Here is a 17,346-nt window from a genome sequence, read left to right as displayed (position 1 = left end):
GGCTCTTCATTTGCACAGCCTCCAGGTCACAAAAAAGCTGGATATATTGTGAATTAGAAACCAGAAGAAGTAAGACATTTCTTTGTGGAAAGCATTCAGAAAAGTAAAATAAAACAAAACAAACAAAAAAATCCCCAAACCAAAAGAATTAAAGAAGGCATGAAATCCAAAATATTCATAAAAGAAACACCAGAAGAGGCTGGGCCTGTAATGAGATATATTATGAGTAATATGCAAAAGACAACATGTAGTTTATTCCTTCTCAAAGGCACCCAGTGATTAGTTTTCTCAGGGCATCCTTGATCTCATGGTTTCTCATGCTGTAGATGAGGGGGTTCAAGACTGGAGGCACCACTGAGTATAACAATGCCACCAGCAGGTCCAAGGATGGGGAGGAGATGGAGGGGGGCTTCAGGTAAGCAATCACAGCAGTGCTTACAAACAAGGAGACCACGGCGAGGTGAGGGAGGCAGGTGGAAATGGCTTTGTGCCGTCCCTGCTCAGAGGGGACCCTCAGCACAGCCCTGAAGATCTGCCCATAGGACAGCACAATGAAAACAAAACACCCAAATGCAAAACAGATACAAACTGCAAGTACCCCAGCTTCCCTGAGGTAGGCATCTGAGCAGGCGAGCTTGAGGATCTGGGGGATTTCGCAGAAGAACTGGTCCACAGCATTGCCTCGGCAGAGGGGTAGTGAAAATGTATTGGCAGTGTGCAGCACAGCATAGAGAAACCCACTGCCCCAGGCAGCTGCTGCCATGTGGACACAAGCTCTGCTGCCCAGGAGGGTCCCGTAGTGCAGGGGTTTGCAGATGGCAATGTAGCGGTCGTAGGCCATGACAGTGAGAAGAAAATACTCTGCTGAGATCAAAAAGAGAAATAGAAAGACTTGTGCAGCACATCCTGCATAGGAGATGGACCTGGTGTCCCAGAGGGAGTTGGCCATGGCTTTAGGGACAGTGGTGGAGATGGAGCCCAGGTCAAGGAGGGAGAGATTGAGAAGGAAGAAGTACATGGGTGTGTGGAGGCGGTGGTCACAGGCTACAGTGGTGATGATGAGGCCGTTGGCCAACAGGGCAGCCAGGTAGATGCCCAGGAAGAGCCAGAAGTGCAAGAGCTGCAGCTCCCGCGTGTCTGCAAAAGCCAGGAGGAGGAACTGGGTGATGGAGCTGCTGTTGGACATCTGCTTCCTCTGTGCATGGGGTGCTCTCAAAGTAGAAAAAAGACAGTGAAGAGTCAGGGCATTATTCTCTGAGCAATACCAAAGCCATTTTCCATAGACCCTCCCATTTTTATACACACACAGACCCTTTTCCTTTTCTAGGAGACCTTCCTTCAGGTCTGTGGCTGGAGCCCAGCTTGGTGCTGGCCGAGTATGCAATGAAGAGCAGGGCCTCTGCCCATGGGCTCTTGAAAAGTCAGCCCTGCTCTGCAGCAGTGGGTTCATGGGATCGGTGGGGGAAAGGGCCAGTCTGGTGTCTGACTTTGTCAGCTGAAACCCCTCCTAACACAGAAGAGTTTGTCAGCATCTGCACTCTCAGTGCTAAGGAACCAGGAAGTTAGAAGTAGTTTAAGAGTTCTAGGGTTTTTTACAGCTGCCCACATCACCCCTGGGGAGTTTTCTTTGATCTCGGGAAGCTTCAGCATGTCTGCTGAACTCCGGGAGAACAGCATGGGCCAGGCAACTCAAGAGGATTGCCTGTGGCTTAGTGCAGAGAGAGGGGGAGCTGCTCTGTCCTTCTGTCTAGTTCCCACTTTCACTGTGCTTGCACGTTTCTAAGATGGGCGTTAATCACACTCCCATATTGTACCCTGAAAAGCCACCAGACACTGCTAAGAGCAGAGACGTCCACTGCAGACCACCAAATGTCTCCCCATTTCTCAAAGTCTCAGCACCCTGCTTCTAGCTAAGGACACACTGGGCTCATTTCACCAGTCCAAGAGCATTTCCTCAGTCATAGCATCTCTGTGCTTCTCCATGGGGCTTTCAGATCACAGAATGCTGCTAGGAGACAGGTTTGCATCCTGCAGGGCAGCTAACAGCTTGGAAGGACACTCGGAGGTGACAGGCAAGTGACCTGATGTGATGGCATCTCTGTAAGGGAGAATCAGCTCATTCCCCAGCCCCACAGACAGCAGTGAGCATAACCCCTCAGATGATAGGAAAGCTGGGACACTTGTTCCCATGGACACAGCTGCATGGGAGGACCCACAAGATCAGTGTGTGACTCTGCAGCTGAAACTCCCACCCCAGAGAACCTGACAGCAGGAACAAGATAACAGTAACACAGACAAGTGGAGAACCAAGGAAAGAAGCAGTGATTGATTGGTTCAGAGAGGCAAGGGGAAAGGCAGCTGAAGTCTCAGGGAAGAGTAACCCTCGCCTAGTTGTGCATGCCACCTCCCAGACACCAGCACAGCCAGGCAGTTGTTCTCAGTCCCTGTGCTCTACTTCAGGAGGCTCCTATCAGATTTACTGGTCCCTCAGAGTTATAGCTCAGGAGTCTCAGGAACTTGTTCAAGCATGAAAAATCCTTCTGCATTTCTCCTGAAAATTCCCAAAAACTAGGACGCAGAAAACACAGACTCTGGAAAGCTCCTTAACTTTATACCAATCCCTGGTTTGTTCTTCCCCTTGAAAAGTGCCCTCAGAAATGTCCTGGGGGTGATCTGGAGCTGTGAGCAGCCCTGATCCACACACCACCCTCTTGTCAGCAGAATGACCCTGCCCTGCTGCGAGATGCTTCTTCCACCCACAGATTCTCCCCACTCTGCTGCTGGAGTTCCCCAGGAAGGCAGAGTACTTTGACCAGCAGCAGAGTCCCTGCCCCAGCACACAGCCCCCTGGCCGCAAGGACCCTGCTCAGAAGGACAGTCCTGGGCACCCCTGGCTGCACACCCACCTTCACACTCCGCAGCCATCCCCGGGTGAAGGCAGCTGACATGCCCTGTCCCTCTGAGGGTGCACCAGGGAAGTTGTGCTCCAAAGCGCGTCATTTTTCTCTGCTCTGCAGAAACTGTGAGAGTCCTCCTGACAGATCTCATAGGCTGTGGGATTCTCCAGCTTTAGGAAATCATTCCACAAATCACAGCCGCATTGCCCTGCATCAAGACACTTACCCTGTTAAGGGCTGTGAGGTTTTTTTCTCCAGGTCAGCTCTCCTCTCTCCTCCCACCCCACAATGCATTTAACAGCTCTCTCTGCCTCACTTCTCTCACCTCGGTGCCTGTGCTTTGCAGAGGAGCTGCTCCTGGGCAGAGCTGTCTCTCGGCAGTGCTGCCTGCTTGCCATGAGCTCCCTCCAGCCCAGGAGCCCAGCCCAGCTCTGCAGCAGAGGACCAGAACAAGGCAGCCCTTTCTTTGCCCCCTCTGGGCTCCCTCCTGGTGTCCCTGGGTCTCCAGGGGAACCTGCTGGGAAACAGGCTGAAGCAAACACTGGTGTTGCCTACCTCATCTAGGGAGAGACACTTCTTTCCTGAAATAAAATTCTCCTCTCAAAGTTACATCTACATGCCACATTTTTTGGTTGTATTGTTAGACAGGATACCCAGAGAGAGGCAGACAGGGATCTCCTTTACCCCTGCTGAGGGAAGGGATCCATGGGTCAATGGAGGCATCTCATCCTGCATTTCTACTCATGGCATTTGAAGGAGGCTCAGCTCCCTCCCATGCACACCACAAAGCCACAGGAGGTGGGATTCCTCTTGCCTCACTTCAGGTGTGAGCAAAATGGACACCTGCATGTGAGCTCCTTGTCTCAGCTCCCATCTGAATTAATGGAGAGCAAAGGCAGGAGTCAGGTGTTCAGACAGAAATACCTGGTGACATTTGAACTGCCAGAGATGGTCCAAGATACAAGTAGGTAACAGCAAAGTGTAATGGAGAAGTTCATTGACACAGGGCAACCTCTTGGGAATCCTGTATGATTCTGGTGGGAAATTGCCTTGGCCAAGTGACAGGGCAGCTTATGCCCAACTAAAGGCCAAAAGTACCTTCTCCTACTCCTTATCTTCATGGCACTTGATACAGGTATTCATATGAACAACTGCAGTCAAGTACTGTTGGAGCGGCGGAGGAATGCACATAAGTTGACCCAATATGAGTGATAGAAGTGATTCAACTTTATTTGCACGGATAGCTCATGTTTATACAGTTTGCGATAATTATGCCTACTAGTCCTAATATGATTGGTACATTGCTAATGTTTATTCATTACTAAAGCACACCCACTTGTGATTTGCAGCTATGCGTGTTCCGTAACTTTCTCATGGGGAACTTCTTCAAAAGTTACTTGTGAAGTTATGCCAAGGTCACACCGTCCCTGTCTTTCTCCTGATAACAGCAAGACCAGCTGTTGTTTTTCTCCTGATATCAGTAAGGCCAGCTATTTTCGGCCAACGCCTAATCTTGCTGCTCAAACTGACATTCTTTCACACAGAACTCTGCTCGCACAACTTTTCTATAGACCCATGTCCTTTTTCATCAAGCCAATTCCCAACAATTCCCCCTTTTTTCTTTTTGTGCGAGTAGAGCTTGGTGCGTCAGCTTTGAGACTCCTTTTATCATGCGCCCATACACAATTCTAACTATTACACAGATTAATATCAATATACCCAACCACCGTAAGGCTTCTTTAATCCATGCCATTAGCCATGGTGTTATTCCGCCAAATATTGATTGTAACACCCCATCAAACCATTTAGTTTCTTGCTGGATCTTTGTGTATGTTTCTTCAGCCAATTTATCTGTTTGTGTTTAGATTGAGGTAAAATTTTAACACCTGCTGTGTTGCCCTTTGCAAAGATCTATGAACACAATTAATTAAACACAGTAGAAACAACATTATACCTAATAAAATACATAAGCACAGAAAAAGAGGTTTGATTAATAGCTTTAGCTAGTGACACCCAAACATTCTTACTGTCCCATGGCGTTAACCGATGTGGATCAATCACCGGTGTCACTGTCATGCTGCTTACTACAGTCAGTGTGTTCCATATCAATCTCAGCATAAGGTTTCAACTTTATGGGTAAATCAGGAACGTATCTGCCAGACATGGATGATGTGATTTTTTTGTCCAATTGCTGTCAAGGCTTGCCGTCCCGGTGCACTTAGTTGTCTTGTAGAAGTTAAGCTGTTGCTGCCCCTCAATAAATCCAGCAGGGGCTGTAAGTCTGTATTTGTAACACCACAACAAGGTCGAATCCACTGTAGGTCTCTGTTTAAATCTTTCTCCCTCTTTTTGTTTTTGAGCAATCCAGGCTTACTTAATAACTTGGGATGCCATTTTCCTTAATAAGCCGAACAAGGTAAAACTATTACAATAGCTACAATCACAGTAACTACAATAATGCCCATAATTCTTTGAGCCAACCTGTTACCCCTAATGACCCAGACCATGAGGACTATGAGGAAAATGAACCATCCATACATTCTTGTGCCATCTTGCTCCACGAACTCAGCCCAGCAATCGGTAGGTGCCAGCTTTCTGTGGGCGTCCCCACAGAGGCAACGACGGCCTCACCGTACACCAGCCCGATGCTCTTCAGAAAATCCCGGTATTTATACATTTGCAGAGGAACGGGTTTTAGCACACGTGGCCAGTGGGTGCCAAAAGTCCGCCTCGGTTGCAATCTATGACGCATGTGCTCGCTGGCCAGGCGCGCTGCACGAGTCATAGCCATCTTATCTATTGGTTCGTGGGCTTTACGATACAGTTGCGATGCACAGAGAATCTTGACCTGTTATGTTAGCCAAGGTGACCTATACATTAGTTTTTGGCTAAGGTAGTATTCATATTGCCACACCATCTATGATGTTCCAGATGATGATGGTCGTGCAAATCGAACAGGAGTCCGTCGTGGGCCTGTATCTGTGGAAACGCAATCAACCTCGTTCCCAGGTTATTAATGGAAGTAGACCTTACCCCTAATTTTGGCTTTAACTAACTTTTACATTTACCCCACACTGTCTTTCCATAATCACGCTATGTTTAATCAAATTATGCTTAACACACTTTTTACCTAAAGCAAGTTCTATATACAATAAGGCACGCTGTTCTAAAAACCTCTCTGAAGGACTCGGTGTCTGCTAGTAATACACTATTAGTTAGAATCTGTGAGATCAGTGGCTTCAGCACCCGCTGGTGCTGTGCCAGTCGCCATTGGGACAATTCTTGGTCCAGCATCAGTGCGAAGCCATGGCTTGACCCACTTAGCCGGGATCTCCCAGTAAGTTTTACTTCTGCTGATCCGCACCATTTCCCGGATTCTGGGTCCTTATACTTTACCATGATTCCTGTACTTTGTTGCGTCCTTTCTGCCTGTAAAAGAACATGATGCACTACCATTGGTGGGTCTTTGTGATCACCTGTCAATCTAAGATAATTTAGCACAAATAAGGCTTTGGCCAATCGTTCCTCTGGAGAGTAAGCCCTGGGTTCCCCCTTTTTGTTTTTGCAGCATGTTCTTTTAGGGTTTGGTCGGCCCATTTGACAATAGCCTGTCCTGTGGGAAGATGTGGAATACCGGTACCGTGGTGAATTCCCCACAAATTACAAAATCGAGCAAATCGTGTAGAACCATAGGCTGGGCCGTTGTCCATCTTAATTTCTTTAGGCACACCCAGTACTGCAAAAGAAGCGTGAAGATGTCATTCAATATGTAAGGCTTTTCCTCCAGTTTGTGCCGTGGCCCACAAGGCAGCAGGATAGGTATCAATACACACATGCACAGAACGCTTTGCACCAAACCACGTGACATGGGTGAAATCCATTTGCCACAACTGCAATGGCAAAAGGCCTCGTCAGTTAACCCCACAGCCCAAGCCCAGCCCTTCCTTTTGACAATATGGGCATGCTTTAACGATACCTTGGGCATCAGTAAGTGGTAAGTCAAATTGCTTTGTTAACATCCTAGCGGGTTGGTGCAAGAACGCATGTGATTGCCGTGCTTTGTTGAAAATGATTCCCTGGAGGAGGCTCCCATGGCGCTGCAACCAATTGGTCAGCTCTGCCATTTCCCGTTTCTCATCTGCACAGTGTTCTCATACCCAAGAGTTCTACCAGAGGGGTCATATCGCCATTAGTGATACCGCAAAGATTCCGCACCCACTGGATATCTCCCACAAGCTTCTGGACATCATGTAACATTGAAATTTCTCATGTTATTTGAACCTTCTGAGGTTTAACATTGCTAGCATCTATGTGCCACCCCAAATACTTCCAAGGTGCTGCCTCTTGCACTTTTTCAGGAGTGATTATTACTCCACGGTGGCTTAAGATGTCCTGCAATTGAGTTAAAATCTCATCCTGTGGCAAGTTACTGAGGTAACTGCTTTCTTACAGGCTCTGATGCCCAGGCCACATACACCTGACGCATCGTGGGGGAATTGTGCATTCATTGTGGTAACACGACACAATGGTATCTCTTATAGGGTTCTGCCTTGTTAATTGATGGTACCGAAAAGGCGAACCATTCAGCGCCATCTAGGTGCAATCTTTTAGATCTATAATTAACAAATCCCATTCTTCTGGAAGCATAACTGGAGATGGCAAACCTGGCTGCAGGGCTCCTATACTGTGCATCACCACATTCACAGCTCTGAGATCATGCAACAGTCTCCACTTCCCACTTTTCTTGGGAATGGTAAATATTGATTTATTCCATGGACTAGTAGAAGGAACAACATGTCCCGCTCTCAATTGGTCTTCAACTAACCCTTTTATTTTTAGCAACCTTTCAGAATTTAGCAGCTACTGATCAATCCAAACAGGCTCATCTGTTTTCCAGTTAATTTTCAGAATTGGCTACCCCTCAGTGACTGCTCCTAAACAGGATGCGTCACTAACATTGCCTTCATTTGGCTCAATAAATCACGGCCTACGAGGCCAAACAATTCAGTTAGGGTAGTCATGACATACGGACACGTCGTAATGTGTTCACCATCGGGGAACACAAATGTAATCGGTAGCTGACTTACTAAGGTGGCTTGTGTGCCCCCTATCCCTGCAATACCAAAGTTTGGATTGATCGATGGCCATGATGGAGGCCAAATGCATTGTGAAATAATCATAACATCAGCAACTGTATTGATTGTCATAGGTTTCTTGACAACAACTCCATCGGGCCCTTCCAATTGCACTACCTTTTCTGGTTTACCTCTTGTCGTGTCCATGGCAAAGTATACCTGCGGTTTCCCTGTGGAGCCGAATCCACCATCTCCACGTTGTACTTCACCTGGGTTCGGAACACACGACCTGAATGGAACTAATTGTGCTATTCTGGTACCTTTAGGAATAGAAACAGGAGGGATTGAAACATGAATCATAATTTTCACAGTCCCACAATAATCTGCATCAATAAGCCCTGGGAGCACCAGAATTCCTTCTAGAGCTGCTGAAGATTGCCCCATTAAAAATGCACTAAGTCCAAACCCCAATGGTCCCTTTATGTTGACTGCAGTTTCCACATCCACTCCGGAGCTTCCTGCGGTGGCGGATCTGGTGGTTGCGAGGCTGCCTGAGGGCTGGCAGCTCAAGCCCCTTGCATTCGTGTCATCGCGCGAGGGGCCTTCGCGGTCGGTGTAAAGTTTCCCTTCTTCCTGTATTCTTGGTGGTATGGTTATCTTTCTTACACTTGTTGCAGCACTTACTGTTAACAGTACCTGTACATTTGCTCCTAATGTGTCCACGTTTGCCACAGTTAAAACACTTGTCCAAGGGTGTCTTACTGGCCTTGTGTTTCTTTGTAGCTCCTTGCAGAGCTGTGGCAGCGTAGGCTACTTTCTGTGAGTCCACTGATCAATCCATGTATTCTATCATATCAACGACGTCTGCATTTTTCGGCAAATTACACAATGCTTTGCGTGTCTTTTCAGTAGCATTTTCAAAAGCGAGTATTTTGAACATGTTTTCTTTCATGCCCTCGTTCATGTCAGGGTGGTCATAAATTGTATTCTCCTGTTTCACCTGGGTAAAAGCATGGCTGTACATATTGTCTGGTACGGTAAGAAAAGCTTGATACGCCAAGATCTGTGATTGATGATGAACCTCAGTGATAGGTTGTAACTGAGCGTTCCCTGATGCGAAGGGTCCAGTACCCATCAGCATCTGCGTGTTTACTCCCCATAGGGGATCTGTTTGTTGTTGTGATGTTGCTTGTTCCTTATCAATGCTTCTCCCACTGCCGGAAAAACACTAACATTTGGGCGGGTGTCAAAATCAACTGTGCTAGCTGTTTAATATCTTGAGGTATCAGCGTATCAGCAGAAAAAATGAATTGCAGTATTTGGTGAGTTAACGCAGATTTGATTCCGTACTGACTCACAGCATTCCTTAATTTCTCAATGACCTTCCAGTCAAACACCTCCCATTTTTTCTGTCCATTTGATGCAATAACTGGGAATGCTTGGAGCATAGTGCCTTCTATAATGGCCTCTTTTATTACTCCCCTCCGATGTCTCTGCCTTTCTGACATCTGCCGATGTCTCTGCAGCGGCTATTACAAGCGGCTCCACGTCTATCACGGGTGCGGTTGGTTTCCCCGTCTCTTTTCCGCATTTCCTTTAACAATTCTAACATTGTCTCTTTTTGTTCTATTATTAGAGTAGCCAAGTCCTTGTTTGCATTATTTGAATCAGGGTATATGCTAGGTATAATTTGTTCATGTTGAACGGTGGTATCTGAGGGCTGGTTTTTCGTAGGCGGATTTTTACTCACTCCCTGATTCTGTAGGGTATCCTTTAATTGTACGGTTAGGGAGGCTTGGGAACTGTCAGATGGTTGATTAATATCGGCAGTCCCAGGGAGTGGAGCAGAAGTCAAGGGCACGAGAGCAGGCGAACAAGCTCCAAAAAGTCTGTCTCGCTGCATTATGTTTTTCTCCCCGCTTTTCCCTTTCACTTGCGGTTGGAGAGTGTCGTGGTTTCAGCCCGGCCAGTAACAAAGGACCACGCAGCCGCTCGCTCACTCCTCCGCCCCCCTCCGGTGGGATGGGGAGGAGACAGAGGAGAGAAAAAAAAAGAAAAAGAAACTGGAACCTCGAGGGTTGAGATAAAGGCAGTTTACTGGGACAAACACAAAGAGATTACAACAACAACAACGGCACTAATGAAAAATGTATACAAAAAGAGTGATGCACAGTGCAACTGCTCACCACCCGGGACCCGACGCTCCGCCACTTCCCCCACCGAAAACAGAGCCCACCCCCCGGCCCGCTCCCCATTTATATACTGGGCAGGATGTCACATGGTATGGAACAGCTCCTTGGCTAGTTCAGGTCAGCTGCCCTGGCTATGCCCCCACCTCCCAGGTTCCTGTAAAAATTAACTCTATCCCAGCTGAACCCAGGACAGAGAGAGAGCAGCAAAAGCAGACGCAGACGCTTTATGATCTGCTTTCATTTCTTGCAGATTTGTCTTAATTAATTTCCATAAAGTTGCAAGACTTTAACTTCTTTAGACCCGTCACTAATTTCATCCCATAGGGAGGTTCCGATAGCATTCCAGGTACTAAGCTCAAAAGCTGTACCCACGCTAATTGAAAGGTTTCTGTCCTTGCTTCATTAGTTTTTTAGCTGATTTATCATCGTCAATTACCATGTCACATAATACGTCTCCTAATCTACGCCATTCACTCTCCTCAAATAATAAATGCGGATTCTTAAAGCATCCCTTAACACGACCTAAAGCAACTAATCCCGAAACTTGCTTAACGCAATTTACCCCCCGCTTTTCTAAAAAGCACTGTAATAATTTTAGGGCTACCTCTTGATCCATTGCCGGCTGGCTTCTTGATACTCCTGGGTGCTACCTTGATTAAGGCACCTTGGTTAAAAAGTCTTTGCAGCCTTTTTCCAGTAGCCCTCACTGACGGCGAACCCCTTTTGGACGGTCCAGGCACGAGAGTTAACACACCAACCAAGACGATCAGCGTTCGGTTAATCTTTTGCCCCCCGGTCGCTGCTACTGGTGCTTCTCAGTGTCCGTCGCTCCAATTCCCCTTTCTTCGGTCCCCGTTCGGGTGCCATTTGTTGGAGCGGCGGAGGAATGCACATAAGTCGACTCAATATGAGTGATAGAAGTGATTCAACTTTATTTGCACGGATAGCTCATATTTATACAGTTTGCGATAATTATGCCTACTAGTCCTAATATGATTGGTACATTGCTAATGTTTATTCATTACTAAAACACACCCACTTGTGGCTGGCAGCTATGCGTGTTCAAGTAACTTTCTCATGAGAACTTCTTCAAAAGTTACTTGTGAAGTTATGCCAAGGTCACACCGTCCCTGTCTTTCTCCTGATAACAGCGAGACCAGCTGTTGTTTTTCTCCTGATATCAGTAAAGCCAGCTATTTTCAGCCAAGGCCTAGTCTTGCTGCTCAAACCGACATTCTTTCACACAAAACTCTGCTCGCACAACTTTTCCACAGGCCCATGTCCTTTTTCATCAAGCCAATTCCCAACAGTGAATGGTCACTGAGATACAAACCCAGTCCTTTCCCACGTGTGACAGGGCAGAAGACATCCTCCAGGAGGGGAATCTGTAGCTGCCTGGATATCCCAGGGGACCTCCATGGGCAGCATGTGCCTGCGGTGTGACCGGAGCTCCACAAAGTGAGAGATTGCCCAGGTGGAACCACACAAAAGTGTTAATTCCAGGTATTCACAGGGAAAGGAGGACTCTGCAATCACAGGACAGGCAGTGGGAACCCATCTGGCACAGGGGAAGGGGGCTGGAGAGATGCAAGAGTTGGCTGAGGAGCTCCGGAGCCAAGACTGTCATGCCGCCCTGGGGTGTGGGACTGCAGGGGGCAGAGAAGGGGCAAATGCAGTCAGTGTTGGGGATCACCTATCATAGGAACACAGAAGAGCCAGAGAGTGAGTGGCCATACAGCCCAACCCTGAGGAAGGACCTCTGCTGCATGGTCACCCCTGTCTTCCTCCAGGTCTCTAGGATACCCAGCTCTTCTGCCATTATTCATACAAAGGGAACGAGTTTCCTACCAACACTCATTACACATCAAGTCCCAGAGCTCTTGCCACAGCCAGACTCTCAGCCAAGCCCATTCTCAGACACCTCCGGCTAGATGAGGTGCTTGTCTTGACAGATGTTGAAAATCTCCATTGATAGAGATCTCACCAACTGGCCTGTGTCCTTGCTGCAGTTAGTGTCTCTGAGGCTTTTTTCCAAACCCCGGCTTTCTCAGCCTCTCCTTGTACACAATGTGCTCCAGGCCCCAACCATCCTTCTGGCCCCTGCAACTTTCTCTCCACTCTGTCAGGGTCTTCCTTGTACTGGTGACCCCCATACTGGACACAGCAGTCCTGAGGTGGTCGTCTTGTAGTGGGTTAGCCTTGCGCAACACCCTGACACCCACCCAGCTGTCCAGTCACACCTCCAACTCAAAAGGTTGAAGGGAGAAAATAAGATGGAATAGCTCATGGGTCACGATAACGACCGGGACATCACTTACTAATTACAGTCACAGGCAAAGAAGGGTTGACTTGGGGAACACCAATTTAATTTATGCCAAGTTAAAATGGTTTGGATTGTGAGAAACAATGACAATATTATTTTGAAGCTGGGACTCTAACCCAGAATCCTCAAAAGTTGTGGGACTCTAACCCACTCCCAAATTGTCCAACCCAGCAATAGCTTTTGCTTATGTCTTACGGGCAGACGCCTAGACTTCCACTTTAGGATCCTTTAGTCCAACCCTGCGCAGGTTTCGCCGCGTCTGACAGGCAGATGATATGGTGGGACTCTAACCCACTCGGTGGGTCTCTAAACCACTTTAGTGGGACTCTAACCCACTATCCCTAATATTTCAGAAAAAAAGAAGTGTCTTACCAAAATCCAGGGGACGTCGCAAAGAGCCTTCTGGATCGGGGATTGATGGGTATCCCCAAGAAATCTCGGTGCCGGCTGGAACCGATCAGTTCCCCGACTCCTCCGGTCTCTCTCAGCGAGGTCCCATCTGGGTCGCCAGAAACTGTTGCCGAAAAACTCGTAATAAAGATCTTATCAACACCAATTTAGTGTAGATAAGCAGACACTTCTTTATTGATGGCCAGGTGCACGGGTGAGTTCTCTCAAAAAAACCACGCACACCTGAACACCAAAATCATACACCTTATATCAAACTTATTCACTCATATTCATCAGGTTTCCGAGAAAGGTTATGCATATTCATTAGATTTCTGGGACGTTATTAGCATATGCAAATGTCCTTCTATGCAGGCGTGATGAACCCTCTGGTGGTCTTCAGAAGCCCTCTGGTGGTCTTTCGTAGTCTTCCTCGCTTTGTCCGATAGTTGACCTCTCAGGTGATTCTGCGCTTCTCACCATCTTTTACATAAAAATGCATACTATGTCCATTCTTAAATATAACCTTTCTAATGATTGGTCTTTCTGTCACACCATCTCATTAATATTCTTATGTTAAAACAATCATTGGTTAATCTCACTTAACTCTACTGATTGGAATCCTCAATAATTAGATCAAGGTGGGAAGGGTAAGGGGTTTCCAAGCAGCAAACTGGTGTCCATAACGGTTTCCTTAATTTCCTAAAACAAAACACTACTGATCAACAAATCTTTCTCAAAGTTTCTGTGCTTAAATGATTTTAGACAATACTTGAATTCTTATGGTTACACATAATACATTTTCTAAAGTTCCCAAGTTCCTATGACTATATCTCAAACCTAACACTCCCATGGTTGAATGTGTAAAATGAAATAGATATGTATAGCTTTGTTAAAATATTTCTTATAATTCTACATTCTTATTAAAATTGAATATGATTAATTCTAACTAATAACAAATCAATAACAAATCAGTAACATTGCTGCCTCTATCCTCCCCTGCATCTCTCAAGACAATGGGACTTCTGGCTTTGGCATCATGCCTACATCCTGGGACAAGGTTTGTACATTCTGTCGGCAGCTTTCCCTGCTTCCACCTCCTGCCTGCTGCCTTTTTGCCCTGGAGTTCAGTCAGCTCACACAAGCAGCCTCCAGAGATGGTTGCTTCTCTTCAAGGGTATTTGGGGAGATCATTCTTGTGCTTGGAAGTGGCTGTCCTGTAAGGCCTATCAGACTTCCCATGCTTCTTCACCCAGCAAAGCTGCTTCCCATGGCACCACTTGTCTCAGTCTCCTGAGTGTGTCCAAGTCTTCTCCTCTGGAGTCCCAGGTCTGTGCCCTGCTGCTGGCCTTGCTCACTGCCCTTTGGTGTCACATCCCCCACTAATTCATGGCCATGACAGCCAAGGGTGACACTGAACATCATCACATCCCTAACCAGCTGTTCCTTCTTGGCCAGGATCAGGTCCAGGTGAGAAGCACCCTTGGTGGCCTACCTGGCAGCTGCCTGAAGAATTTGTCCAAATAGACAACTTCAGGCTGTTGGCACCCTGTTGCTTTGCCTTGCCAGGGAATGCCAGGGCACTTGAAGTTGTTCACCACAGGAACCTGCTCGTGAACCTGGAGACTTCCTGGGGTTGCTGACAAAAGACCTTTTCTGTTTCCTCTTCCTGAGCAAGCAGTTTGCAACTGCAAACACAAGGTCACTCCTGCTGACTCCTGCTCTGATCCCAAATGACAAAAGCTAGTCCAATCTGTTGTCTGTCACATAAAGGACCTCCACAAATCCAAGGTTCCCCTTCATACAGGGGGCATAGTCCTTGTCCTCCCTGCTGCTCCCTGCGCAGAGCCTGGATCCTTCCATTGCAGCACCACAGCTCAGCAAGCTGTCTCACCATGTGTAATATAATCCAAAACCATCACAGTTCTGTGACAAGCCATGGGTCTCCAGCTCCTCCTGGCAGTGCACATTTGGGCTACGGCATCTCAGCTGTGGCAGCATACTGGACCACAGACTTCTCACAGGGAAACCTGAACACTGGTCCTGACCAGGAAAATATTGTATATCGAGTTATTAGGGCTGCGCTGCGCTGCACCCTGCTGCACGTACAGCACAGCCATCAAACCTGTGTTATGCTGCACAGATCCCTTGGCCACAGGAGAATCTCAGCAGGATATTATCACACAACAGCCGGCAGGCAGGTCGCACTCTGTACTGGACATCATGCCTCCTGCGTGGCCTTGCCTGTATCTAACAGTGCAACAAAACATTCCCATGAAAATGACACCTCTGTTTGACTGTTGAGACAATGAGTAGAGTTGTTCCCTGTAAGAAAATCCTACAGTAGCTTGAATGACCAAAACAGGAGACTGTCTTCTACAGATGGGGTGTGCATGGTTTCCTGCATTCACCTAGGAGGCCTGTTCAGTGCTACACCACCTGGGGTTCCCACCATCTAAAGAGGCCTAAGATGATCTGCAAGATTCTCTTATAGTGTTAACGATGATGAACATAATTTTAAAACACAGCTCACAGTATCCGAGTTCCTTTCTTACTGGTGTCGTAACAGACCAGCACCTCCTCGAGAAAAAAACAACTCTCTCGGCACCCTTCGATGCAGCCCCTATGGTTCCCATGGACTGGTAAGGGTGTAGTTTGCTTGAGTAACCCCGCACTTGATCCCCATCCACTGCTGGTTGTTCTCCTCCAGAATCCTGCCTCACAGCTCAAAGGCCTGGGACACCTTGCTGGTATTAACCGAGGCTGTGATCCAGAGTACCTCAGATCTATGTAGACCTACTCTTCTTCATTTCAGCAGTGGTCCTACCTTATCTCTTTTTCTTCTGTAACAGTTCCCGAAGTATCAAAAGTTCATCCTGGTGCCCTTGAAATCCTTTTTGAGCCTCCACCAAGTTTTGATATGGACTATTGCTGTTCTTGGAGGATGATGTGCTTGAGGACAAGACCACAGTCTGAAAATTCTTGGTCTTTTCATTGATTGGATCATTAAGGGAGTGAGTAAAAACCCCTGTGTGACATGCTTCCTCTTCATGCATTTCCTGCAGCTCTTGGGTGGAGAAGGAGCAGACCTTGCCTCTCTGTTGACTGATGCCTCTGACTGATGGCTTTAGTGTATGGCAAACGGGCACCAAATCACACTCTCTGTGATGCCGTCTGGAGTGTTTGTGATATACCACCCACCCTGAACGGGAATTGCTTTCCTGTAGCTCCTGTGAGGTCCCTGCCAGCCTTGTCATCTCATATACCTCTGTGGCCCTGGAGTTGGACATTAAATAGAGGACAAGCCCTGAATTCTGTTAGGCAGTGTGGGAATGAACATGGGGCACATGCCATTATAGTCAGTGGAGGTATAAAAATTTCAGATGACGGAAAATAGAGAGACGCAGCTCTCGCTATGGTACATGCCTGCAATCGTTCATATGACTACCTGTATCAGGTGCCATGGAAATAAGGAGTAGGAAAAGGTTCTTTTGGCCTTTAGTTGGGCATAAGGTGTCCTGTCACTTGGCCAAGGCAATTTCCCAGCAGGCTCATACATGTTTCCCAAGATGTTGCCCTGTCTCTATGAACTTCTTCATTACAGTTTGCTGTTACCTACATGTACCTTGGACCACCTCTAGCAGTTCAAATGTCACCAGGGATTTGAATCTGAACACCTGACTCCTACCTTTCCTCTCCTTTAATTCAGATGGGAGCTGAGACAAGGAGCTCAGCTGCAGGTGTCTATTTTGCTCACACCTGAAGTGAGGCAAGAGGAATCCCACCTCCTGTGGCTTTGTGGTGTGCATGGGAGGGAGCTGAGCCTCCTTCAAATGCCATGAGTAGAAACGCAGGATGAGATGCCTCCATTGACCCATGGATCCCTTCTCTCAGCAGGGGTAAAGGAGATCCCTGCCTGCCTCTCTCTAGGTATCCTGTCTAACAATAAGACTAAAAACTGTGGAATATAGATATAACTTTGACAGGAGAATTTTATTTCAGGAACGAAATGTCTGTCCCTAGATGAGGTAGTCAACACCAGTGTTTGCTTCAGTCTGTTTCCCAGCAGGTTCCCCTGGAGCCCCAGGGACACCAGGAGGGAGCCCAGAGGGGGCAGAGAAAGGGATGCCTTTGGCTGGTCCTCTGCTGCTGAGCTGGGCTGGGCTCCTGGGCTGGAGGGAGCTCATGGCAAGCAGGCAGCACTGCCGAGAGACAGCTCTGCCCAGGAGCAGCTCCTCTACAAAGTGCAGCAGGGCTGAGGGCAGTGTCTGCATGAATCGATTTGAGAGAAGTGAGGTAGAGAGAGATGCTAAAGGCAGCCTGGGGGGGGAGGACAGAGAAGAGCTGACTTGCAGAAAAATCTTCACAGCCCTGAACAGGGTAAGTGTCTTGCTTCAGGGCAATGCAGCTGTGGTTCCTGGAATGATCTCCTAAAGCTGGCACATCCCACAGCCTATGGGATCTGTCAGGAG

The 17,346-nt window shown here is 47.5% G+C and overlaps 1 protein-coding gene across 1 annotated transcript; it reads right to left on the bottom strand.

The window, feature by feature from the left end:
• Nucleotides 1–262: 262 nt before the first annotated feature.
• Nucleotides 263–1,186, bottom strand: LOC126036809 (olfactory receptor 14C36-like). The gene has a single exon (XM_049797022.1). The coding sequence runs from the start codon at nt 1,184–1,186 to the stop codon at nt 263–265; it is 924 nt and encodes a 307-aa protein (XP_049652979.1).
• Between the last annotated feature and the right edge of the window lie 16,160 nt (nt 1,187–17,346).

The sequence above is a fragment of the Accipiter gentilis genome, unplaced genomic scaffold (genome assembly GCF_929443795.1).
Source record: "Accipiter gentilis unplaced genomic scaffold, bAccGen1.1, whole genome shotgun sequence".
In the NCBI taxonomy this organism is placed as follows: domain Eukaryota; kingdom Metazoa; phylum Chordata; class Aves; order Accipitriformes; family Accipitridae; genus Astur; species Astur gentilis.
Note: the sequence above shows the minus strand (reverse complement) of the source record. Positions and strands in the feature narration are given on the sequence as shown.